The sequence below is a fragment of the Trachemys scripta genome, chromosome 16 (genome assembly GCF_013100865.1).
Source record: "Trachemys scripta elegans isolate TJP31775 chromosome 16, CAS_Tse_1.0, whole genome shotgun sequence".
Taxonomy (NCBI): domain Eukaryota; kingdom Metazoa; phylum Chordata; order Testudines; family Emydidae; genus Trachemys; species Trachemys scripta.
Window position 1 is genome coordinate 22,592,687 of NC_048313.1, and position 26,662 is coordinate 22,619,348.

General features: G+C 49.3%; 1 protein-coding gene across 4 annotated transcripts in view; it reads left to right on the forward strand.

The window, feature by feature from the left end:
• Positions 1-26,662, forward strand: part of LPAR2 (lysophosphatidic acid receptor 2) — a 38,937-nt gene continuing 12,275 nt past the window's right edge. Inside the window, exons 1-3 of one of the 4 annotated variants that reach the window (XM_034792556.1) lie at positions 1-59; positions 158-225; positions 18,733-19,476. In XM_034792556.1, the coding sequence (XP_034648447.1) occupies positions 18,744-19,476 (733 nt within the window). In that variant the 5' untranslated portion in view covers positions 1-59; positions 158-225; positions 18,733-18,743. Of the gene's footprint in view, positions 60-157; positions 226-10,955; positions 11,215-15,650; positions 18,237-18,400; positions 18,654-18,732; positions 19,477-26,662 lie in introns of those variants that run through there. The other 3 variants (XM_034792554.1, XM_034792555.1, XM_034792553.1) reach the window with 3 other exon arrangements.

A 26,662-nucleotide genomic window follows, 5' to 3' on the forward strand; every position in this document is an offset into this window, starting at 1 on the left:
GTTTCATACCAGAGGTGGCCGCATATTTTCAGTGGTCGGTGAAGTGATCCGTAGCTATGGTTTGTATATTAGCTTGTAACCAACTTTGGGATCCTGTAGGGTGTTATATTAATGCAATATATTGATAGTGTTATCATTTTATTTTTGTATTTATTAGAACAGAACATTAACTATCTGCTAGCAGATCAGAGGAGGAAGTGTGCTGGGTGGAAGATGAAGTGGAAAGTGAGTGTTTCTCTGAATTTCTTGTTGGGTCCAAAAAACACATAAGGAACAGAAATGGATGATGTGGTTTCTATTCTTGTTTTTGTTTCTTTTAAGTTTTATGTTACAGTCATTTATTCCTCTCTTGTGGACACATGGAGCCAACGGCACTTGTAGCAACACAGAGAGCAGGAGCATGAATTAGCTGAATATATGAATATCAAATGTTTAGCCAAGCCTAGCACGTTTCCAACATTAGAAGAATATTGTGCTCACTAGACTGAATGCTCAGACAGTGGGTGACAATCTACTTCTGCCCTTTAATTTGCAACATGGCACAGACACGCCCTTGGGAGTTGCACACCTTAATATACACAAGTCAAGTGTATGCAACAAAGAAAATCTGGAACAAATTAAATTAAATGTGCACGTCTAGGCATTTAGATCAACTGTTTGTGGCTGGAATCCTTTCAGAGCACTGGCTGCCCTCCTCTATCATTTATTTTAAAAAAAGATTTGTAGAACTGTAATTCAGTATGTGCCTAAACAGTCAGTTTGAGATATTTAGCAGTGAGGGCCTGCGTGACCATCAGCTTTGCTGCCTTTTAAACCAATTTAAAATACATTTAAATGTTTTTAATATATAACAGTTCCATAAATGCAACTGGCAGGCTTCCTACTCTCCAGACGTGAAGGGCTTAGTTATAAGTAAGGCTGGGTTGTTGGTCAGGGTAAAAGTCAGAGCTTTTTCGTGGCAAAAAAGAAAGCTTAAAAAAAGGGGAAATGACTTGGTCTGTAATGTTTTTAATTATGATTAAGTTTATGATTAAGGGCTAAATGCTTGATATCAAAGCTTATAGGAGTATAAAGTTAACAAAATGGCATAAAAAAGAACCAAATGTGTAAAAATTAATGGGGGAGAGTTGCAAACCAGGTGACAGACTGACTTTTTATGAAAAAAACCTAAATGTCACAGGGCCAGATGAGGTCTCAATTGTGGAGTAACTCCATTGAAGCTAACACAACTCTGCCTTTATCCATGTACAATGGAGATCAGAATCTGCCCCCTGGAAATCTTGTCTTGTGAAAAACAGAAAGCCTTGGACCCTGATTCCTGTATCTGGATATGCTGGAGCAGACCCCTGTACCAAGCCCCGAGGATCCAATTACAGAATCAGGGCCCAATAGGGTTGCCAGTTTTGGTTCGACGGATTGCTGGAGGTTTCGCCACATGGCATAATATTTAATTAAAGATTAATCTTTAATTCCTTGGAGGGTTGGCAACCTTAGGATCCAAGTGAGGAGGTTTCATGACTGACTCCAAACCCTTTTGTAAAATGTTTGCTTCCAGGCAGATGCTGTGGTGAGGCTCTCGCGCTGCTGCAGCCACCTGACACCTGCCCTGTAGGTGGGGAGAAGGCTACAGCAGGCTAGTGAATCCTGCCACTGATGGGGCCAGATCTTGAAGTCTATATCTATACACTAGGCAGTGCTGTATAGTGGCTAGAGCATTAGATTCCAACTCAGGAGACCGAGGTTCTGTTTCTGGCTCTGCTACTGTCTGGTTGAGTGACATGGGGTAAGTCACTTTCACCTCTGAGCCTCAGTTTCCCCATCTATACAATGGAGATAATGGTATTTTGTAAAGTGGCTTAAGATCTACTGATGAAAAGTGTTATATAAGAACAAGGTATTATTATTAGTCAAGCAAAGATCCTGTTGGTTTCACTGGGAGCGTTGCCTGAGTTAGGTGGTCAGGCTTTGGCCCTAAGGCAATTTGGTGCAAGAAGTCACTTTGGGTTAGAGTTAAGTGCTTTGTTCAGGATAAAGCGGCAGTCCTGCTGTAGCCACGCAGCCTCCAGCTGGAGGCCTTTGGGAATTGGTTTTGTTGTTTATTTCCAGACTTAAGCAGAAAGGCATGCTAAACGGTTTTTGTGACTCTCCAGCCATAAGCTGCAGGCATCTGACACCAAACCGAACAGAGACCTGGGGGAAATGGGTTTTCAGAGAGAATTCCTATAAAGGCAAAGACTGAGGCGTATGGTTCCCTTCCTTTCCAGCAAGTGCAAACTAAACAGGGAGCCTTCATCTCCTGAGGCTGCAGCCACATCCAGAGCGAAGCAGGCTGCAGCCTCCTGCGGAGATATAGGAAGAAGGGGACACACATCAGGGCCCAAATGGGGCTCTGGGTGATCGCTACTTCCCACCACCCAACACAGATGTAATGAGGTTAAGTGGTGTTCGTATAAAGAAATTAAAACTACTGATTATTCCTCAGGTTAGGCTTTTAATGATTTACAGCTATAAATGCAACACAGACAGAACAGGGAAAGAAACATTAAAGACCAGCATTGAATAAGGATTAATATTAATGACAAATTATATTGCAAACAAGTACAAGTAAACTTCTACTACTATTTTTAATACTGCAGCACTAATATAATTTGAGATTAAATTATCCCAACACTATCATTTTTTAATACTATAGTGTCAGTACAACTTGAGATCAAAACAGCTCGAGCAACCCAGACTTCTTTACTCCCTTATCTTATTTTGCATGCAACCCGACTTTTTCTTTTAAAACCTTACCTGACTGAGACTGTTACCTTCTAGTTGACCGCTCTTTGCATTGGCCAGGTGTAGATAGTCGGTGCAGTTCAGGTTTCCTCGGTTCAGGGGGTGCGGGTCAGACCGATCAAAGAGAATAACTTCTTAGAGCAAGACACACACCCACACACACCTGAGGTTCTACACATTTAATCTCATCTGCCCACCATGTTTTGAAGCAGGTCAACCAATCAGGTTAGGCCAAATTTAGCGTTGTTGCTTTGGCTGTATAATTCATGCTTACTTATTTTCTTGTAGCCAATTATTGTTTTAGTTTTATAAATTATGCTCAAGGAGATAGCTTATTTCTATATAGCCCATTGTTTCTACTGTGGTTTTCTAGGTAACTTACCTCTAAATGGGCTATTGGCCTGATTGTGGGTAAGGTTATCTTGATGACCTATGCCTAAAGGCCTAGCCCATTAAACCCACATAGGAATCAGTTCTTTGGCTGCAGCGTCTCTGAACCACAAGTTTCAAAGGTGGTTTCAATAATCCGTACCCGGGGGCATGACCTATTATTCCATATAGGAGTCCACATAAAATGTTGTCTGGTTGTAGGCGTGTTTGATCACAAGTTGCAGCTTAATTTTGCAAAGTTGTTTTGTTTTTTAAAGATTATTTTGCAAAGCTCACTCGATAAAGCTTCCGGAAGTTTTAGGCCTAACACTGGCAATACTGTTGTTCATCTCAAATTAATCACACCTCCCTGTGAAAGGAGCCGGTGCCCAGGGCTGCCCACATGCGGCTCGCGGGAAGGGAGCTTCCACCTTGTTTTGTTTGTATTGACAACAGTGCAAAGCGCCAGATAAAATTCTCTTCGGATAAAAATGAGACCGAGTCCGGTTTCATAAACACAGTGACCCAACTTGAGCTTAACTTTAATGTGGCTTCCCATAACATGACATCTCGCAGGGTCTGGGTTACCCTCCTATTCCAAAGGGCTGCTTCTGCCTGCAAAAATGCCTCCTCCCTTAGAGGATAATCTCCTCTTTCCTGTGTGAATTAGGAGGAGAGATGCAGGGGCCCCGGACCATCCTGTCTCCAAACAAAACAGCCGCACTAACAAACCTCTCTTCCCTCCCTGCTCTGTTTCCTCTCAGCTGCTGCAGAACAAATGCTTTCTGCTTAGAGGGTGCTAGGATGTCCAGGAATTGTGCAACGTGCTATTAAATTGCTGCACCTTTTCAAATCACTCCCGGGGTAGTTACCTAATGGACGTCACAAGGTGCTGGGTCAGGAACCTAGCTGCATTTGAGTCATTTGTGTCCAGTCCAGTCCATTCTCATGCTCATTCTCTAACAAGGTCATCTTGATCGGATTCCAGTCTGGACTGATCCTGTTCTGCTGAACTTAACTCTCCCCTGGAATTTTAGGCCTTGTCTACAATGGGAATTTGTCCTGATTCTAGCCATCAAACCCAGCCACTGCTGCAGCTGTAGAAGTGCTAACCCCAAGTGCAGGCAAGGCAATTTCTAATCACATCTTTCCTTGGGATTTTGTCCTGGAGTAACTACCGCAATGGGTGTCTGTTGACTGCTGGAACCAAAGCAAATTTCCATTGCAGATAAGGTTACAGTTGGGCATAACATTCTTTGTCACTTCCCATCCTAAACTGCCATGCAGTGCCCTTGAACTCTGGCAAATAATTGCTGTGTTCCACCCCAGAAGCAGCTGCATTTCAATAACAATGCGTGCTGTGATTCCCATACTTTTAAAACACTTTCAGATGGATGGTGATATAAAGGTTGGCTATTATCCTAAGGTGGTGAGGAGCATTTGTGACTTCCTGTTAGGGTTGGGAATTCCAGGGCCATTGGACTTTGGGAAGCTTTCATTTGAGCAGTTATCTGTAGAGAGTTGTAGTGGGGGGGGGGGTATCTCTTACAGGAGATTTCCAACATTCCTAGGATTCCAGGAGAGGAGTTCGGTGGTAGGTAATTGTAGTTTGCCATGAACAGGAACAATCACAGCTATGAGGCTTGAACAAAAATCTTGGCTTTAAGGTTGTTTGAAAATGCAAAAATCTATTAAAACAACTAACGTTGCTTTGAAAAATAAGAGAGTAATAAAAGGGATACAAACATCTATTATTTTTGGAAACATTTCTCCACCGGTTCTCTGCTGGGCACCAGAATGTGATCACTTCTGCAGTCCGCTCCGAGATCAGGTTACTGAGTGCCTCTCTTGACTGAGCGGGCTTTGCTGGTGTAGGCTGTGGGGAAAAACTACACAACATGCTAAAAACCTGCCCTGAGCCAGTGAAACTGGAATAACCCATCAGCCTAAAATGGTGCAATCTGTGGAACAGACTGTAATGTCCCTCTAGTCTTCTTGGCCTTGTCTACACTAAATGCTTTTGTTTCCTTTTTTTTAGCAGTGGTGCAAACGAGGATCTCAAGTGTGCAGGGCCGGCCAGAACAGCAAAGCAAAAAAAAAAAAAAAAAACCTGTGGCACGGCCGGAGCCAGGATGCAGGGGGACTCCCTGCGCTGCAGACGTGTCCCGGCTAGCGGGGGGGGAGGGGGAGAAAGCGGGGAGAGAGAGAGAAGGGGGGTGGCCAGGGCTTCAGCGGGGCACTCGCCACGCGGTCCTGACCGCTGCGCCGCCTGCCGGGAGGGCTCCGCGCTGCTCCGGCGGGGAGGGAAGGACGCGGGCTGCCCTGCCAGGCTTGCTACAGACCTGGCACCGGCTGGGGCAGACGGAGCGCGCAGCCCGCTCCCAGCAGGGTGCTCCCCTCCTCCGCGCCGCTGCCCCCTACAGGGTGGCCGGAGCAGTGAACAAAACACAACAACAACAAAAAAGCGGCCGTGCCGCCCTAGGATTGGGCGGAATGCCACCCCGTAGAATCTGCCACCCCAAGCGGGAGCTTGCTCGGCTGGTGCCTGCAGCTGGCCCTGTAAGTGTGCTAGCTGAAAATGCTGGAGCCTTGTATGTACTACAGCTTGCACAAATGATGGGAAACTGGTGGAAGATTTTCAAATGCAGCCCTTTGGAAGAAGAGTGGCCTTGGGGTTCAGGAATGGGAGTCAGGAGACCTGGGTTCTTTCCTGGGTCTGTCATAGCCCTTACTTGGGTAAGTGACCTGAGCTGCTCATGCCTCAGTTTTGTCATCTGGGATTTTCAAGCGTCAGGTTCCTTTTGAAAATCCCAACTTCCATCTGCGAAGTGGGGATAATACTTCCCTGCCTCACAGAGGGGCTTGTGAGGGTTAGTTAACTGTTGTCTAAGAGACTCTGACAAACGGGGTAGAGAAATGGAAGGTCTATTATATTAGTTTGTATTATAAAAGCCGGAGCACTGAGTTCTTAAATATCTTTGCACCTTCCTATGAAGGAACTGGCCCTGGCCACTGTGTGTCTAGACATGGAGTTACTCTGCAATTGCTAGTGCTGAATAATTCCATTTGTGGGTCAGAGTAAAGAGTGCCTTATTCTGGTAGAGCTGAAACTGGGTCAAGCTAAACAGGAATACGGCGCTCTTATTCTGGAATAAGAGAGTCCATGTATGGAGTTATTCAGGAATAGCTATTGTGCTTTAAACAAACCTGAATTAACTTTCAAGCGTAGACAAGCACCCAGAGGTCTAGCTGGACACTTGGTGTGAGCCAGTCTAATTCCTATGGTCCTGTTCTTTGTACAGAAAATCCTTTGTGGACACAGACGGGAGGGACCTCAAACACACTCCTGACCCTTATATACTCTTCATGTCTATGTCCAAGGTGTGGCTCTGTTGTAATGAGACATTGACAGGTCATCTAAAACCAGTTATGCTGGGTGGTTTTTGCTGATTGCAGTGGAATTTACAAGACATGCTCCCACCCCACTCCCCCCACCTCTTCATGAAATTAAAGCTACCAAGGGTCCCACATTAGGATTCCAAGAAGCTGCAATGCTTTCTCCAGAGCAGACCATGCTCTGCACATACAACTACTTTCACGTGGTAAATAAGCACCCTGACTTTCACAATAAGCCAAAAATCAAGCTAATCCCATTTCAAAACAAGGCTGAAACAAGCCAATCCCTAAGAACACCAACCCTCTGTGACTAGATTTCCTGCCCCCCCAGCGTGCAGTCTGGGACTGTGGTAGGCCTGCTGTTTGCCCCTGCTTGCCAGGAGCCGATCCCCCCACAAAAAAAGAAGCTACAAGACCAACAAGCTACAAGCCAAAAACTAGCCAACAAGCAACTCACAAGCCAATTAAGCCAAAAACAAGTCCAGTTTCTGTGTTTTTTTTCCCACTGGTTTGGCATGTCTGCTACACTGTTCTTCCTGCTGCTGCTTGGTTTGTGGATTTCCTTCCTTCTCTTTAGAGAGCAAGTTGACTCCAGATCCTGGCTCATCTCCATCGTTATGGACTGGAGAGAATTTGCAATGCACACACCTTTCTGATATTTTTTTTATTGTTTTTCAGTACGTAAAGGAGAAATGTTAGCAGGGTAAACATGGTTTCTGAAGAAAGGCCATTTAGGATGCACCAGATTAAAAAAATTATTTAGAAACAAGATAATGCCCTAAGATGTACTAGAAGAAAGCAGCAGGCTTCCAGGTGTATCTCCAACATGTAAATACTCAGTAAAACTGGCTTCTCTTTCATGTGTTTGGGCAGATCATTTATAATTGGAGGATTCTGAGTTTGTACTTTTGGTTAAATTCACCCCAAGCTGTTCCTGTTTTTTTAAAACTGTTTATGAAAGACAGTGTAACCCACACACCTTCTGGGTGTGGTGTTCTGTGCCATCTCGTGGCATTGAGACCACTTAGAGAGGGAGAGAAAATTAGTCGGCCCTACAGCCTTAGTTAACAGCCTGTTGGCTTTTAGCTCATGTGGTAGCGGCTCACGCACTAAGCTCCGGAGGTCCCACGTTCAATTCCACCTAACAATGACCAGGATCTGTCGGTGTTACAGCAGCACGTACAACACTTTAAAGAAAAGAACATTTGCAGAACAAGCATGTCTAGAATGTCACTCAGCATGTACCCTGACTGCCGTGGAAAAGCCTATCAGAAGAGCTGAGTCTTGTTAAAGGGCTCTCAAGGCAAAGGGGATCACCCACGCATTGTCCAGAGCTGGAGATCTGCCAGCGTCCTTGGCATAAAAATCCCCCCTTGATTTTGCAATAAAGTATTTAATTTAATTTTCAGCCTTGATATCACCAGTGTCGCAATAATTGTTTCATTCTGATTATCCCAGCTCTTCCAACTTGGCCCTGCCGCCAACTGCTTCATGGTGGCCTGACTGAGCTTTGGAAAGAGAGACAGAGTCCCTGAGATTCAACCCAGCCAAGAAAGGACTTTGTCATCTGGGCCTGCTTGCCTTTCCTCAGCTTCTAATGCATTGTGTCCTTGGCCCTCTTCCTAATATCTCCCCAAGGGACCCTAAGACTGGAACAGGCCTGGATGTAGTGTTGCCTAGAATATGCGTCTTGCTTATCTGCTGCCCAACAGTGCAGAATGTGCACCTGTGGTTGTAGGGTCTCTTCATTCACTTTTGGTTGGCCATGGTGTTTCCTGCAGTATTCTCCGCCGTGATTTTGGCCTTTTGGAGTCTGCAGCAGAGAGAGACTCTAGGGCAAGGATTCTCAAAATGGGGGTTGGGACCCCTCGGGGTTGAAAGGTTATTATATGGGGGGTTGCAAGCTGTCAGCCTCCACCCCAAACCCTGCTTTGCCTCCAGCATTTATAATGGTGTTAAATATATTTAAAAGATTTTTTTTTTTTTGGTGTAAGGGGGATTGCACTCTGAGGCTTGCTATATGAAAGGGTCAATAGTCCAAAAGTTTGAGTACCACTGCTCTAGAGGTCTGAAGACATTTCTTTTATTTGTATTTTTATTTTGCTATAGGGCTTGATCCTTCTTCCATTGAAGCCAATGGGAATATTGCCTTAGTCTTCTCATTCATCCATCCTTGCCTTTGTCAGCAGGGGAGCCATCCTCCCTGTTACTGATTGTCTGGGTCCATTTTGCCTCTCTGTTGCTATCTCTCCCGTTTTTGTGTCAGGGTCTCTCTGTGAATCTCCTTGCCTACTTGGCATAATGCACCCCGGCTCCCCCCATGCCCCACGACCTAGCCAACAGGGGGGAAGTTGAGGCTGTACGTGGGAGAACGTTGTTCCCTAGGGGAACGGGTGATGGGGGGTGGGATAACATGGAAGTCACTGGGGATTTTCTTCAGTGGGGGCATGTGAACACGAATGGGAGTTGCAGACTCCATGAAGTGGGGTTTGAATTAATTAGTGATGAACGTTGCTATGATTTGTTAACACCAGCATTGCACTCGGTGGGGTGCTGTACACAGAAAATGAGATGATCCTGGCGAGAGGCAGCATGGTCTGGCCAGATCAAGGACATAGGAGATCTGGATTCTTTTCCTGGCTTTGCCATTTTCCTGGCGGGTTACCTTAGGGGACTCCCTTCCCCGCTCTGCCTCTTTGCTTGTTGGGGTTCTCCCATCAGCATAGGTAACCCACCTCCCCACGAAGCAGTAGCTAGGGTGACAGAACTGAATGGTAGCTCCACAGGGATTTAGGTCGGCTTATCTACACTGCTCAGGGGGGTGGATTTTTCACACCGCTGACAGAAATTTCTTTTTAGTTAAACCGACTGAATTTTCTTGGGTAGACCAGGCCTAAGAGTACCCCGGGGAAGGCACTCATGTAGTCAGTGTTCTTTCTCTCTGTGTTTTAAACAAATCACTGTCAGATCTCCTGAAATTAAGTGAGGTCTGCCCCATGGGAGCTTCCTGCTGAGAGGTGCAAAGGGAAGAGATCACCTATGAGTCTTCCCTGCCCCAGGAAGTGCATTTCCTCTCCACTTGTTAAATCTGTCACCACAGGGATCATGTGTTTCCTCGCCCCTTAGGCAGTTTCTCTCACTGCACTTGGTAAGATCCAGGCTGCTGGGTGGGATTATAGCATAAAGGTGAGTGTGAGTGCCGGATCCCCGCAAACAGCCTGGCTGGGAACTTGAACACTGGGGGGGGAGCTGTCCCAGGTCAGGCTCTGTGCTCTGCCTCTGGGGCAGAGACCACCTCAGGGCATGTCTTCACTTGCCATTTAAAGTGGAAGAAGTCCTTTTTTTGTGCAAAAACGGTGGGAGCGTCTATAGTTGCCAATGACTTTTTGTGGTGAAACTTAGAAGTTTCACCGCAAAAAGAAACCCCCTCCATGAGAGGTGTACAGCTCTTACCGGTGATGCTTTTGCGGTGATGTGCACGTGTCACGTTCTTCCTGTTTACAGAGCTTTTAGCCTCTGCAGGATATCCCACAGTGCCTAGGTGACCACTCTGGTCACCAGCTCTGCTGCTTTGTCGCCAAGTAAACAGACATCCACCCCTCCCCCTGTGAAACCCCGGGAACTTTGAAACTCCCCTTTCAGTTTTCTTGGCAAATGCTCACTTGTGACAACGCCTGCTCCACGGAGTAAACGTTCCCCTGCCTGGAGCAATGCTGAGCTACTGGTGCTGACCAGTGTTTGGGGAGAGGAGTTGGACCCAGGATGCCCCACGATCACCCTGCCTTCCCACAAGGCCTATTATCAAAATGGAGAGAGCTGCACTGTGGGATAGCTCAGTCTGCTCCTCTCATCAGGGATGGGAGTGCTGCACACGTAAACACTCTCTGATGCCTGTGGAAGTAAGCGAGTACCCAAACCAGCGCTTTTCGTTCACCAGTTCACTATCGCTGTTGAAACTGACAGCGCAAAAACTCTGCAAGTGTAGACATAGACAGTCTCTAAAGCAGTTGGTTCCTCTGGTGGAATCTCTACAGAGGACAGTCTGTAACACCCCTGATTTTGGAGGGGTCAGAGTCCAGCACTCGAATGAAATGAAGGTTACCATGAGATGAGGCCTTAGGGGTGGGAGTGGAGAGAACTCCCCCCACATTAATTTCTGTTAGCTGTGTCCATCCATACAGTGAGCAAAAACACAGCGCCAAGAGTGCAGATCTCAGCAACTTGTCCCTTCTAGTGCCAGACCAGTGCCTCCAGAAGTGGAGGTGCTGGGAAAATGACTTTGCAGCCTAGATCAAGCTAGTAAAAGACTCAGATTACAGTTCCTGGGTGGATCAAGTCTCCTGCTTGGCAGATGTGTGTGGCTTGGTAAGGCCCGCCTAGGGGAGGGCACAAAGAAGGATGGGCTCTTTTCAGAGAGCTCTTGCATAGTTGCCTCTCAGTAGTCAGTGTTTCGGAGGTGCCTGTGACAGACTTTGGAGGTATAGCATGTGTCTTAAACTTTTCTATTGGCACGGGCCTCCTTCTTGCTTGGAGGAGCCTCTCTCTGACTTCCAGGGATGAGGTCGTCCATCTCCTTGCTGAATAGCAGCTCTGTGCTGGGGAGACCAATGCTGTGCTGGGGAGACCAATGCTAACTGTCAGATCTGGATGCAGTGGCTGTGCTTTCAGGTAAGGACGTTATTCTTTGGAGTAAAACACTGTAGTGACTACGTTTAAAAAAAAAATCGGCTTTTTGAATTTCTGACAACATAAGTTGGTATTGCGGTGGGCTGTGTTCAAACAGCTGGACTGGAGCATGTGTGAGGAGAATACTAGTTCTGTACTAGCTCCATTGTTGAGGTTTGATCTGTATTGATTGTGATGATTAGTTGGAGCAGAATTTCAGCTATTCGTTGTTGCTCATTTCCATACTACATTGTGCACCAAATGCCTTCCCAGACCTGAAGGAGAGAGGCAGCACCTTCCAGTGTTACTGAACATTAAGAAATGAAAAGCCAGGATGTGTAGGCATTTTTATTTTCTGTTAAAAGAATGATTCTGAACTTGCTGTGAACCTGTCCGAGAGTAAAGCAGGAAGTGTGTCTAGGGATAGCAGCTCAGGTGAGGAATTCCTATGTGATGCAAGGAAGTGAGGCACACTGTGCACGTTAACAGGAAGAGCTCCCAGTGGCATCCCACAGGACTGTGGGTATGGAGTGAGAATTTCTCTTCCACAGCATTGCCTGCAAGGTCAGTTACTAGCAATGGTTGATGAAAGGGGGGGAACCGCATAACGAGTTCTAGATGATGTGATGGGGGAAGAGGGTTTGGGGATAAACAATGTCCGTCTGCAGCTGTTTTTACCAAATAAGTGATCACCGGTGAACACCAAGCTTTGCAAGGCTCTGTCTGGAAAGGGAATGGCCATGCACTCAACAATAGAAACCAGCATCTCCTTTGTGCATCATGGCACTGGCCTGATTGTCCATTTTCTTGCTGCTGGGTTCCTTTTGTTTAGTCTGTTTTGTATAATGGTGGTTTGTGGTGATCTCCGCCCTTGATGCCGCGTTCCAAGGTCGGTTTCCTAATTGCAAAGCTGCGCCTGAGATGTCAGGGAAGCTCCTAGGAACATATGCAATTATTTGTCAGCACCTGGACCCCACCCTGGTCACTGGTTTGCCCAGGTTTAGCCTGTAACTTCTTTACATTTCAGGGGGAGTTGGCAATGCTCTCTGAAACTTTCCATGTTCTCTAGCTGGGTGTTTGTCTAAAGCCATGTTTAAGACCCTGTCATTTAGGCGAATGCTGATGAACTGGTTTTCCAGTCTTGGATACTACACATACAGACTGTCCCTCTTTTCTACTTACTCAGCTCTGTAAAGAGGAACTGGGGCTTTGCTCACTTGGAGAGATGTTCTCAGTGAAGGGGAAGTGGAGACAAACAGATACAATTTCAGTGCCTCTGGAAAGACCCTTTGCAATAACCCAGGGAACCATGAACGCATGCAGTGTGCATAGCAAAGTTTATTGGGCCTGTCAAATAGTTGCTGAAGAGACAAGCAGAGCAAGGTAATATCTTTTATTGGAGACCAGCTTTCTCACCTACACAAGTTGGTCCTATAAAAGGTATTCTCACCCAGCTTGTCTCTCCAATAGCCTGGGACCAGAGTAGTCAATAGGTGGACCGCAGGCCAAATCCGGACTACCAGACACTTTTGAACAGACCCTGAAATATTTTTATTTGCTTATTATTATTGATTAATATTATTTTTATTATTATTTTCTCTAGAGTCTGGACCTTGTCAAAAAGTAGACAACCCCTGTCTGGGACCAACAGTGCTACAAGAGCACTGCTTGTAAATGGTTGCTGAAGTCTTAATCCTCTGAACAAAATATGATTGGTCTCCATTATCTGGTGGAAATTCAAGACAACATTATCTCAATATGCTTTTTGTCTCTCAGGCTTGAAAAAGACTGAAACTGGATGCCACATGGATTAACACACATGTGTGGTATTATTATTTTCAGTATCCTTCTGATAGAATTAATCTGCGCTGGGTGTATGCGTTGGTGTGTTCAGTGAATACTGCTTAGAGGCCAGTATATATCTATTTGTCTCGCACTCATAATAGTATCTAAGCACCTATGTTGTTCCTTATGGGGAAAAAATAAGGATAGATTGAAACCATTTCACAGCAAAATGTCGATTGAATCAAATGCATGTGAAACCTGCTTCCCGTGCAAACAGCTGGTTGATGTATAAAGTGCTATGTGCATGGCTGACACCCTTTTATCCCCCTGCTCCAGGGCACTGGTGCCAGGAGACTGACCCTCTGCAGAGAAGGATATTGTTATTTCTTCTGCTAAAGTTTCCCCCTTTGTTTTGGCTGGTTTACGGTTTTGCAAATGGCTGAGGAGGGAGATGCTTACAGGCCCGGCCTTGCTGGTGTGTGAAGTAACATGTGTGAGCCCCTAACCAATTCCATTCCCTAGGAGACTCCTCCTCCCCCCCCCCCGTGCTCCCCCAGGGAGCTCTCTAGCTGTCTGTTACCCCCAGTGGTTTTCTCTGTCTAGCCCTAATCTTTCTTCCTTTTCTTCCTATCTTTCCTTCCTCTTGCTGATCAAACCTTCAGTTGTCTTAAGATTTCCCCTGCCCTTGAAGATCATAATGGGCTCTCACCCCCAACTGAGTTGTGATTGGACCAGATGCTTCCCTGGAACATCTGCATGGTGGTGTGTAAGGTCTGCATACACCTCAGCTTCTGGGTGCCGGCTCTGAAGGGAGAAGCACGGGCTTGTGGTTACAGCATTGCACGGGCTTGTGGTTATGCCATTTGTGACTCTCCCACAGGCCACACCACTGCTCCTTGCCTCAGTTTCCCCATCTGTAAAAATGGGGATGATGATTCTCCCCTACCTCTCTGGGGTGTGGTAAGTTACATTCACCAATGTTTGTGCTGCACCAAGACTCTCTGGGAGTCGGAGCCATGTGTACAAGGGCGTGTCTTCACTAGCAACGTTAAAGTGCTGTTGCGGTAGCACTTTAATGTGGCTGTGTAGCCGGGGCACCGGCGCGGAGAGAGAAAAACCACCTCCACGAGGGGAGCAGCTCCCAGTGCTGGGAGCACGGCTCCCAGCGCGGTAGCGCTGTCTACGCTGCCACCTTACAGTGCTGAAATTTGCAGCACTCGGGGTTTCACACCCCTGAGCGAGAAAGTTGCAGCGCTGTAAAGTGGCAGTCTAGACAAGACCTAAGTGGACAGATCAAGAGACTGTCTTTAGCTGAGCTTTTGAATCTGGCTGCTTCTGTGTTGCGTTTGTGCTTTCAAATTCCAGGCCAGTCCATTCTGCATGTTTGCACAATTAGCAGAGTGTGTGGGGAGAGGCGGGTGGGGCACAGGTGATAACCAGGTTGGACTGGCTATAGTAACCTCATTACCGGGTTACCAACAATATTGTGAGCAGAGCAAATTCTGCTGTCCTACACGGGTAGACTCTGAAACATCCGGGAAAAGGAGGCAGTGTTGTTTACTGGAGTGGGATACCGTGAATGAGGACTCCTGGGTTCTGCTCTCAGCCTCGGGTAGCAGCCTCATTAAAGGAAATGACTCATGTAAGGGCACTGCAAGTCAGGACTCATGGGTGTTCTGTTCCCTTCTCCGTCAGGCTTGCTGTGTGGTTTGAAGTGAGCCATTTTACCTCTGTGTTTCCATTACCCTCATCTGCAAAATGGGGATACCAATAGCCCGAGAGAGCAATGAGGGTTAGTGAGTTCATGTCTATGAAGCCCGACATTAGAAGCTTGAGATGGAAGGTGCTAGAGAAGGAAAAGTAAATGCAAAATTTGGGGCAGATGTTAATGGCCTCTCTGGCTCTGAGCCGAGCTTCCCTCCACCCTTCCCTTCTCTGCAGGCAGCGCTGCCTCCCAATTTTCAAGCTTTCTCAAATGCGGCCACCAGGGGCTTTTCTTGCGGCCACAGCCTCCTGGGCTGTGATTTTGGGGATCGGGGGCGGGGGGGGGGAGGTAGTAGAGCCCCCTCCCCCTCCCTGTTGCTCCTGGATGCACCATCCTGATGTTGGTTGCTGGGGCCAGCAGCAGGGTTGGGCCCTGCCCCCCTCTGGAGTCACCTGGGGCACAGCGCTGTAGGAGCAGGCAGCCAGTGAGTTCCCCACCTTCTCTGGGGTGGTGGGGCTCAGGCTTTGGGCTTCAGCCCTGGGGTGGTGGGGCAGCAAGCTCTGGCTGCGGGGCTTTGGGCTCCTGCCCTGGGCTCCGGCTGTGCAGTGGCAGGCCCCAGGCTCCGGACGGACACACGGCTTCAGGCTCTGTCCTTGGACATCATCCTCCGGCCGCAGGGCTTCGGGCTCTGGCCACAGAACTTCAGGTGCCAGTCCCCCCCTATCTCCCCCAGCTCCCCACCGCCTTCCCAACACTCCATCTAGGACTTAATTTGTCCCCTGGCTTGCCAGGGCTGATTAGGTCTGCTGTGAAAAGTGATATTTGTTTTTGTTAATATCACTTTTCACAACAGATTTACTATCTAGCAATAAATAAATTACAATGATTTGGATACGTACATGTGCATATTTATTTGTTTTTCCTAAAGCTAATTAAGTATTTTAGGAAAAAGTGTGGGAGCGGCCACCAGCAAGAGTTGGTGGCCACACTCTGAGGCCACCAAACATTTTTTTCCTGAGAACCCCTGTGTTAGAGAACCAAGATGCTGGGAAGTTTTTGTGTAATAGTCAGGGTTCGCCTGATCTCACTTGCTTGTTTATGGGGCTGTTATTTCATAGTCCTTTAATGAGGTTAGAATTCTTAATTAACTCCTCATTATCCCGATCTCAAGCCACACAGCAGGGGAAACTCATGCAGGCAGGTGCCAGGGGAGAGCTTCTGAATAGCTGCAAAACACAAACAGTGGTTTCTCCAATGCAAACGTTTTGTACCACTCAGCGTGGGATGTTGGCTGCAGAAGGAAATGATGATGGGGCTTGAAATTACATTAGGTGCCAGGCACCTTCATCTTCTTCAGCTTCTCCCATGCAAACTGCAACTCAGATACTGCATATGGCTAAAGAGCAGCAAGTAATGAGGGGGGACGGGGACACGAAAAGGCTTAGGCCAAGGCAAAAGTGGTTGTTTCACATTTGTTTTGGAAAATAATGGAGGAGAGGCAGGGAGGCTGCTCTGGATCGCTGTAGCTGCAGAGGAGAAGACTCTTGTACCCACTGTGGTGAGGGAGAGCAGAAACCAGCCCTATGTAAGGAAGGGTAACAGGTGGAGGAGGGGAGTAAGAAAAGGCAGTGGTTCTCAACCAGGGGTATGTGTACCTCTGGGGGTACGCAAAGGTCTTCCAGGAGTACATCAACTCTAGATATTTGCCTAGTTTTACAACAAGCAACGTAAAAATCCTAGCGAAGTCAGTACAAACTAAAATTTCACACAGACAATGACTCGTTTATACTGCTCTGTGTACCATACACTGAAATGTAAGTAAAATATTTCTATTCCAGTTGATTTATTTTATAATATGGTAAGCATGAGAAAATAAGCAGTCTTTCAGTAATAGTGTGCTGTGCCACTTGTATTTTTAGGTCTGATTTTGTAAGCATGTAGTTTTTAAATGAGGTGAAACTTGTGGTACCCAAGACAAATCGGCCTTCTGAAAGGCGTAGAGGAGTCTGGAAAGGTTGAGAACCACTGAGCTGGAGGGATTTAAAATCAAGGCTTGGATATGGGGAGTTGGAACCATTCTGAGCAGGAGATGGAGTTCTAGACCTCCCATTGTCACTTGGGCTCAGTCCCTACGTGCAGGAGTCACTTTCTGGTGCTGAGGGATTAGGGGGTGCTCTACTGGAGGTACGATGCACAATTGCACGTCTGATGGCATTTGGGAAATCCAGTGCAAGCATAGCTGCTGACTCTTCCCTGCAGCTGTATTGACTGTGCTATCGAAGGAAAGGTCAAGCCCTGCTTAGCTGAGGAGGCAAACATCCCGAGGAGTAAATCTTCTCTTCCAGAGAAGACGTCTAGACCCATTTCTGTGTTGATAGTTGTTTGAGTCAGCGCTCTAATGCCGCATGACATTGATTGGGATAATTCCCTAAAATGTTTAGTGTTTTTTCCAAATAAATTAGCTTCCATTTTTAAAGTCTGACTTTGCATCTGCTCTGGGTACCTGATCCCCATTGACTTCACCCAGATTGCTGATTTGGGCTTCCGCAGGGCAATCGAGAAGCGTAGTTTAAAATCTGAAAGAGGTATGTGCTTCAGTGTGTAGGATTTATCACCTTGGAGACCATAGTCCAGCTAGTCCCATATCCTGCTTCCACCAGCAAGCGTGTACCTGATGCTCCAAGGAAAGGTGAACAGCCTTTCCCAGCACTAGAGTGCAGCTGGAGCCTCTCAGTCTTTCCAGGGACCTCAGCATGGGTGTGGGGAGGAGGAGAGTCGCTCCCTGACCCAGGCAGGGAATTAGTTCATACCCTAGAGTATGAGATTCAATTGCCTTTGTACCAATGTCTTCCCAAGGTATTAGTGCCAATGAAGTTATCCAGCCCCCTGATATATTTTGCTGACCTCCTGCAGCAGTTTAGCGTCTTTGGCCAGGCTCTGTGTTAAAGACCAGACTCTCAGTACTCATCTGCCCCTTGGCAGACTAGTCTTGCAGTGCCCACCCCTCTAGAAGGATTAGTAAGACCTGGGAAAAGAGTGCAGTTCAGGACCAGCCGGGAGTTACCATCAGGCATTGAGCAACAAAATAAGCTCAACCAATTTAAGAGCTGGGCACTCACCAAGCCAGGAGCCGCGGTGCTGCAGGGTGGGTGACAGCTGCAGGGAATCAAAGGTTTTGTCAGATTTTTGCTTGATGTTTGACTGATAAAGGTCTGTGTTATGTGCTTTATTTTCAGTTTTTGAAGTAGAGCAGCTGGAGCAACAATAACAATTGCAGTTCTGTCTCCCACACATAGCTGCTTGGTCGGGAAGCAGATATTCCTGAGGAGGAATCCCTTATCAGATCGGGGCAAATCTCTGAGGCCTGATCTGTTTCCGGAGTTGTGCTGCATCCTCAGCATAATTTTCCTGGAGTCGGTTGTACTCCACGGGCCCCTGCAGCCCAGCGTCTTGTGCAGCTACTTACAGAAGTGCAGCGTCAGTCACCCAATTTGTGTTCACCTTGCACTGCAGTGAATGACTGCACGAGGCAAAGGTGAATCAGGCACCTGGTTTACGGGACATGGGGGAAGGGCTGTTATGGCAGCAGCTCAGATGGCTTCCGGTTCTTGTTCACCCTATTTTACTTTAATTAGACTCATGTCTGTAGCAGATGTTGAGGTTTGTCATACCTTCGCTTTTTCCTGTTTTGTATCTTAGGGTAGCTCTACCCGAGAAACACTACAGTGACACAGCTGTGCTGCTGCCGAGGAGACACTGACTACAGCAGCGGTTCTTTCATCGCTGTGTATATCCACCTCTCCGAGAGCAGTGACTAGATCAATGGAAGAATTCTCCTGTCGACTTAGCTGTGTCTGCACCAGGGGTTCAGTCAACCTAACCATGGCGCTGCAAAAGTTTCCCCAACTGAGTGCTATGTGACGTGTAGACCAGGCCGTGGAGTATTAGCTCAGTGCGTCTCTCAGGGGCTATAAACAGGGGCTGCTTTGTGTGCCAGTGGTTGAACTAACATGACTCTCTCCTGTCCTCAGGGACTGTAAAGATGAGGCACTGCTACTACAACGAGAGTGTGGGGTTTTTCTACAACAACAGCCGGAAGGAGCTGACCTCCTACTGGAGGACCAAGGATGTTTTGGTTGTTGTCCTGGGCCTGACAGTCAGCGTCATCGTGCTCCTGACCAACCTGCTGGTCATCAGCGCCATCATTATCAACCGGCGCTTCCACTACCCCATCTACTACTTGCTGGGGAACCTGGCGGCAGCGGACCTCTTTGCGGGCATTGCCTACATGTTCCTCATGTTCCACACGGGGCCCAGGACAGCAGGGCTCTCTCTCAGGACCTGGTTCATCCGGCAGAGCCTCCTGGACACCAGCCTGACTGCCTCGGTGGTGAACCTGCTGGCCATCGCAGTGGAGAGGCACCAGACTATCTTCACCATGCAGCTGCACAGCTCCATGTCCAACCAGCGGGTGGTGATCCTGATCATCTGCATTTGGGTCACAGCCCTGCTGCTGGGCCTCATCCCGTCCTATGGCTGGCACTGCCTGTGTGACCTGGGCAACTGCTCCAGGATGGCGCCCCTCTACAGCAGGAGCTACTTGACCTTTTGGGCCCTCTCCAACCTGGTCATCTTCCTGATCATGGTGGTCGTCTACACTCACATCTTTGTCTATGTCAAGAGGAAGATGACGAGCATGTCCAAGCACACTAGCTTCCACCCCCGCTACAAGGAGACCATGATCAATCTCATCAAAACCGTCATCATCATTCTTAGTAAGTTGCTTCCCAATCTGCATGGTGCCATGGGGCTCCTTCCCTTGTCTGCCCAGGTGTTGGGGAGTGAGAGAGGGAAAGAGGTATCCAGTACAGCTGAGATGGGGGGAGGTGGTTGTGAGCCACCCTCCTGTTCCCCTGGGGTTCCTGGGGAATGGTTTGGCCTCTGGTGTAACTTAGAACAGCCTCAGGACTGCTCTAACCTACATGCAACTGCAGTGGCTCCCACTGGGGTTTTGGGGAACACTGAGGTGCCAGTACACTATGGCTGTCACCCCTTTTCCTGACTCTCTCCCAGTGCCTCCATCACACCCTGGGGGCTGCAAGGAGGGCACACAGATCCAGATACGCCATACATATGCCAGCGGGAGATTCCTTCAGGCTGGAAGAGTCCTCAGACCTGCTGGCTTAAGGGGCAGTGGAGGGGCTAAGAATCCAGCCTGCTGCCCTGTAAAAAGAGGGCTGTTGTTTTTAATTTGTGTCCTAAATGTGTTTTAGTGGCACAGCCAGTATTATGTAGAGGAGCTGATCACCAGCTGTCTATCGCAACTGTCTGTCTCAAAAGACTGGTGTCAGTGCCAAAGCAGTTCCGTTACTGTGTGTCCTGTTACAGCATCACAAGTGACTAAGGAAGTCCAGTTCACAAGTGACAGTCCTTGCCACAAATAGTGCAGGTGTAAAGCACAGGGTCAGAGGATGGAGCTCGGGCACTACGAGTGCTTGAGACCTGTTGCACTTTCATCTTTGCTCTCTTTGCTTTCCTCTCTCTCCACCATCTCTCTTCAGCCTCTTTGACTCCAGGGTAGCCTGTTCCCTGCTGCATCTTCCCAGCTTGGGATGTTGATTTTGAAGGGTTTCAAGTCCCTCTTGCAAATGTCCATGAACCTGAGCCTAGGTTGGCCCAGTGGCCTTGGAGCATCTGCAGATCCTTCATACAGAAGATCATCTGGAATGTGTCAATCATCCATCCGGTGAAGCTGTCCAGAGTAGTGATTAGACTTGGCAATTTTGGCATCAGGAACTTTGGTTTCTCACTTGATATTTAGAATATGGTGAAGACAGAGGGTGTGAAAGGTATTTAGCCTTCTCTCACACTTGCTGTGGGTTGTCCAGGTCTCACCCTTATGCTTGAAACGCATGTCCGGTAGATATGTATCTGGATGCTCAGTGTTAGTTTTCTGTTATCTCCCACACATTCAGTCAGTTGGCTGAAATGTGGTAGCTGCCTTTCCAATTCGAGAATTCAGCTCCTTATCTAGAGTTGAGTTATCCGATACTAGTTGATCCTACTAGATAGCAGAACTTATGCATCACTTCTAGCATGGTGTTAGGTATTGAAACTTCTGGGGCGATCAGCATACCTTGTTCCATAATCATTGGACTAACCATCAGTCTGAACAAAATAAATCCATTACAAGCTCTACCTACGCTATAGCATCTGAATGCTTTCCAGAATCACCACACACAGCATAAAATCCATCACGTGGCCCACCTTCTTCTTCCTTTCACTCCTTGCCTCACCCTGTCTGTCCCTTTCCTTCTACCTTTCCTTTCTTTGCAGTTGTTGAGAGAAGGCCAAGCTAAAGGGGTGAGTTTGGCATCTTCCCTGGCTTCTAATTGGAGCACCTCTGAGGTATTTAGGAGGGGACTGCAACCCTGAGATTCTCTTTTCTCCATTCTCTGTGAACATGGCCAGCAGCTGTGGCTCTTCAAAGAGCCGGAGGTTGTGGCGGAAGAAGATATGATGTTCTGTCAGAGAGCAAATGCTGAGCTTTGGCCAGCGCAAACCGGGAATGTGAGCAGTGTATTAACATCACACCCTGTGTCTGTCTGTCGGGGGGCGGGGGGCACTTTGGCAGACAGATGCTCTGTTCGAAGTGTTCTGCTCTCCTAAGGGGGGGAGTTGACTATGGACGCCAGTGGAGTTGGGAGCAGCTGTAGTGGTGTGGAGGCTTCTAGAGAAACAGTCCTCCGTCTCTCCTGCCACAGGCACCGACTTTCAGCTTTCCCTGGGTGAACTCCAGCCCCGCTCAGCCTTGAGGCTCCACCCCACTCTGCTCCTTCCCCTAAGGCCCCACCCGCACCACGCCTTTTCCTGCCTCCACTCCGCCCCTTCCCACGAGGCTCCACCCCCACTCCGCTTCCCCTCCCATTCCTCCCCCAATGCCTTCTGTCTGCCGCCAAACAGCTGATCAGCGGCGGGCAAAAGGTGCTGGAGGGGGAAGAGCTGGTCGGTGTGTGGCTGCTGTAGGGTGCTGAGCACCCACTCTTTTTTTTCCCCCAGAACACCCACGGAATCAGCGCCTACGTCTCCTGCAATAAAAGGGTTTAAGGATGATGAAATCAGGTTTCACTCTGGTATTTTCAAACAGGCCAGAGGAGGTTTGTGCCCCACTATGGTCCAAAGTCTGTGGGATTTGGGCATGTAACTCCCATAGGGTCTTTGACCCTCCTGGCCTCGGTCCTGCCTGAGGTTTTTACTGAAACTGCCCTGAGAATTATATCATTGCAGAGACTCTGAAACACCAGGTACTGTCTGCTCTGCAGAAACATTAAAGCCGCCAGGCGGTGCGCACTGTGAGAGCCCGTGGGCCAAACTCCCTGCTGGTATAAATTGATGAAGCTCCATCGAATGCAGCAGACGTCTGGCAAAGTACACCAAGAGAATCTGGCCCAAGGTTTGTCCCAGTCTCCTTGGCCAGTGTTGTGCATTGCGGCTGCTGCCCTGCACCCCAGAGGCAGCTGTATGTTAGTGTTTCTGAGTGTATATAGTCTCTAAGGGTAGGTCTACACTTACCTCCGGGTCTGGCGGTAAGCAATCGATCTTCTGGGAGTGCTCGCCGTCGACGCCGGTACTCCAGCTCGGCGAGAGGAGTACGCGGCATCGACGGGGGAGCCTGCCCGCTGCGTCTGGACCCGCGGTAAGTTTGAACTAAGGTACTTCGAGTTCAGTTACGTTATTAACGTAGCTGAATTTGCATACCTTAGTCCGAAGTGGGGGCTTAGTGTGGACCAGGCCCAAAGGTCATTAGGGAGTTTGGGTTGGAAGGTGCAGTCTATCAGTATTGCAATCCCAGGGCTTCCCTGCAGCGTGCGCAGCTGTTGCAGGCCAAGACCTTGGTGCAGAGGGCCTGGCGACTGCAGGGCCAGCGCAGGGAAATTTTCTGATTTTTATTACTTGCTGTCAGGGGCGGCTCTATGCTTTTTGCCGCCCCAAGCACGGCAGGCAGGCGGCTTTCGGCGGCGCGCCTGCAGGCGGTCCGCTGGTCATGCGGATTCGGCGGCATGCCTGAGGGAGGTCCACCAGTGCCGTGCCATCGGCGTCTAGGGTGACCAGACGTCCCGATTTTATCGGGACCGTCCCGATATTTCCTTGTTTGTCCCGCGTCCCGACCGACATGCGGTCGGGACACTGGACAAACAAGGAAATGCCCCGGAGCCTAGAGCCCGGAAGTGCTCGCACCCCCCCCCCCAACCCCAACTACACCCCCTCCTCCCCCGATTCGTTCCCCTGAGGCGGGGGGGGGGCTGGGGCCTGCTGCCTCCACTCCGGGGCCGCCGCGCGATAGCACCAGCTGGGCAGCAGCCCAGACACGACTGGCCAGGGGCTGGGCCCAGCGTGCGCGCTGCTGGGTCCCCGCAGCAGGCCCCGGCTCGGGGGGTTCGGGGGCGCCAGAGCCGCAGGCGCCGAGCGCCATGGCCGCTTCCTCCCCCGCGGCAGTGGGAGCTGCAGCAGCGGCTGCTCCCGAGTCCCGCTGCCCAGGGGGGGAGAACAGCCGCCGCCTGGCCCCGCGGGCCGCCCCCCTCCTCTCCCTACCACCCAACTGAGTCCTGCCTGCAAGGGGCCAGGCCGGACTCTCACTCACCCCGGCCCCACGCTTCCCCTGAGTCTCCCGGGCCTCCCTCCAGCGCTTGCGGAGGAAGGGTTTTTTGTTTTGTTTTTTGGCCCTGCCCCCCCGCCACGCCCCCCCACATAACGCCCCCCCCCCCCCGCGTCCCGATATTTGTCTTTGGTGATCTGGTCACCCTATTGGCGTCCCCGCCGCCAAATTGCCGCTGAAGCCGCAGGACCGGCGGACGTCCTGCAGGCGCACTGCCGAAAGCTGCCTGCCTGCCACCCTTACAGTGACCGGCAGCCCGCCCCCCCGTGGCTTCCCGCCCCAGGCATGCGCTTGCTGCGCTGGTGCCTGGAGCCACCCCTGCTTGCTGTCCCATCCTTCACGATCCAACGTGCTTAATGAAAATGAAATAAATAAACATGTTAAGTGCCTATGCTAGGGTGACCAGATATCCTGATTTTATAGGGACAGTCCTGATATTTGGGGCTTTGTCTCATATAGGTGCCTATTACCCCCCATCCCCGTCCTGATTTTTCACACTTGCTGTCTGGTCACCCTAGCCTCTGCATCCCAGCTCACATCTGAGCGTGTGGTCATGCTCCCAGCTGCAGATCTCTCCTGATAAGTGCAGAATTTGCTCAGTCAGGGAAACCTTCAAGCTGCAAACAAAGAAGCTACTGCCTGCAAACTCCTGCTTGCAGAGCTGGGAGGGGGAGGGGGGAAGCAGGAATCTGAGTTGTGTGGTTCCTTGGTGTCTCTCTGCTGGAGGAGAATTAGCGCTGGCATCCTGTTGCAACTTGCTAATGCAGTGCTACAGTTTGTGTCTTTTCCTGCCTTAGCTGCATCCCTCCACCCCCCACCCCATGTTCTGCTGCCAGCAGCATGCCCATGATTGCCCAGGAATCAATCAGATGCTGTAGACAAGTTCAGCAGGGCAGGAACACATTTTGTTTTATTTATTTTGCACAGTCAGGAACAGGGCAAATTATTTCCCACCCCCCTAGAACAGTAGCTAACTCCACCCTGGGTGGATGTTACTGGGGCTGGGTCTACACTACCCGCCTGAATCAGCGGGTAGAAATCGACATCTCGGGGATCAATTTATCGCGTCCCAACGATCCCCGAATCAACGCTCTTACTCCACCAGCGGAGGTGGGAGTAAGCGCCGTCGACGGGAAGCCGCAGAGGTCGATTTTGCCGCCGTCCCTACAGCCGGGTAAGTCGGCTCCGATACATCGAATTTGCGTATCTTAAATTGACACCCCCCCCCCCCCCCCCCGTAGTGTAGATGTAGCCTGGGACTGGCTCATTTCAGTGTGACTTCGAGGCATCGTGCTGGCAAGGAGGAAGGATTTCTGGCTGCTGGCAGGGGTGCTTACCTGGGTGTCTAAGGTGGTGGTGGGGAAATCCAGACCTGACCCATCTTTCTGCTGCTAGGATCCCCTTTCCAGCCTTTCCTTGCTCCTTGAACTGGAAATCAGCAGGGGAGAGCAAGGTGAGCTTGGAGGGAGTGGCCTGTGGGGGCTGTATGGAGGCAGACGAGAGGAATTGCCCAAAGCCCTTGGAATCTCTGCAGTAAAACCCTGGCTTCTGCCATCACCATGGGACTGACATCAGGGAGGAAATGGCAGCTGAGCAAGTGGGGGAGGGGGAGACCTTTTTTTACTACTCAAAGCTGAGAAATACCCATTAATGATAGGGCTCAGCAGGGTACCGCCAGAGCTGCTAATGCAGAGACTTTCTGCTCTGTGAAAACCCTGGGATAATTTCCATCCCCTTAGCCCGGCTCCACAGCCTTCTGCAAACTTGGACTGGGCAGAGAGACATATTTTGCCCTTTACTCATTGGAGGGTGTGGTGGCTGGTAGGTGTGCTAACAGGGAGGAAGGGTTAGAGACCTTCAGGGGCAGCAAGCGTGTGACTGCTGTGTGAGGCTGTGTCTCAGAATTGTGTAGGCCACAGATGTTAAAAATAGGGTGCAAAGGTCTTAGGATGAATCCACGAAGAAGGGGGCAGGGGGGGACTGGAGGAGACAGGGAAGATGCAGCATATGGGTAGGAAAGGCCCAGTCTTGCTGCCCTTGACATCAACAGCAGAATTTCCCCTGAGTCCCGGCCCCTGACCCTGAGCGAACTGCAGAGCAGATTCACCGCTGACCAGACCCCCGTCTGTGCTCAAATTGAGCCCAAGGGAAGGCTGGGCTGCGGGAGACATTATCCCTCAGTCCAGACAACGTGGACGAAAGCCATGCCCTAATGGGGCCGCTGCAGATAACAGCCTCTGTGGAGTCCGTGCAGTCGGAGCCCTTTGGGGATTTCAGCGGAGTCAGAATGGGGTCAAAGCTGTTTGCGTGGCTCTGACAGTGAGACAGCCCATTCTTGTTTAGGCTTGTGGGCGCGTGTGTGAATGATGCATGGTCCCTTGGGTGCCCTAGAAGTCTCGGCCATGACCTGAACACAAGGATGGAGCGGGCGGATGGTGTGAGGCACTCGCATGGGCCAGGGCAAGGTGATGGGAGGAGGGCTTCCTTGACCTTCCATTGCCCGATCCTGTCCCGTGTGCCTCTCTGTTCTTCCAAAGATAGACCTGCGACTGCATGCGAGCAGATCCCAGCAGCTGCAGACGGCACCAGGGGGTTAAACCAGGCCATATTCTCTGCTGCTGTAACTCTGATTGACTCTACTTGAGTTGCACCAATGGAGACTTGGCTCAATAATTAACCCCCCGTGCTTGCTCTGTAAAATTTGGGGAACAGCAAGACTGAGACAGCTTATTGCTCAATAAAGGAAGCCAAAAGCATCTGGTTAATGTCAGTGTTCAGGAGTTCTGTGTGGTGAAAGGGTGTGTGTGATGATGATGAAGAGGGAAAGCTTCTGAAATGGATAATCTTCAGGGAAAAGTCAATAGGGGGTATGTGAAAGATGCTTTCGGGTTGGAAAAGTGTTTCGTTTTGTATTTGACAAACCCACCCATTCACCTTGCTCCATCACTTACCCATAGTGATGGCAAATATGGACTTTCCTAAAGCTCATGGGTTTCTGTCTTCTAGATGACATTTAAGGGCTTGGATTACCAATAGCTACCCAGAAGAGCTCCCCGTGTGAACACTTTTATTCCAGAACAAGTGTCTCATGCAAGCTCTTATCCCAGAACAGAGGTAGTGAATTAAATTCACACGCTACCTTTTGCTGAAATACCTTTCCTGTGTGTATGAGCCCCTAGACAGAGCTTTTGTAACTGGGGAATGAGAGCGAGATCACAGGACAGGGCCCAACAGCCTCAAAAGAGGTTGTCAGCGGGCCACTATGGGGAATCAGATTTTTCCAAAGAACTTAGCTCCCATTTAGG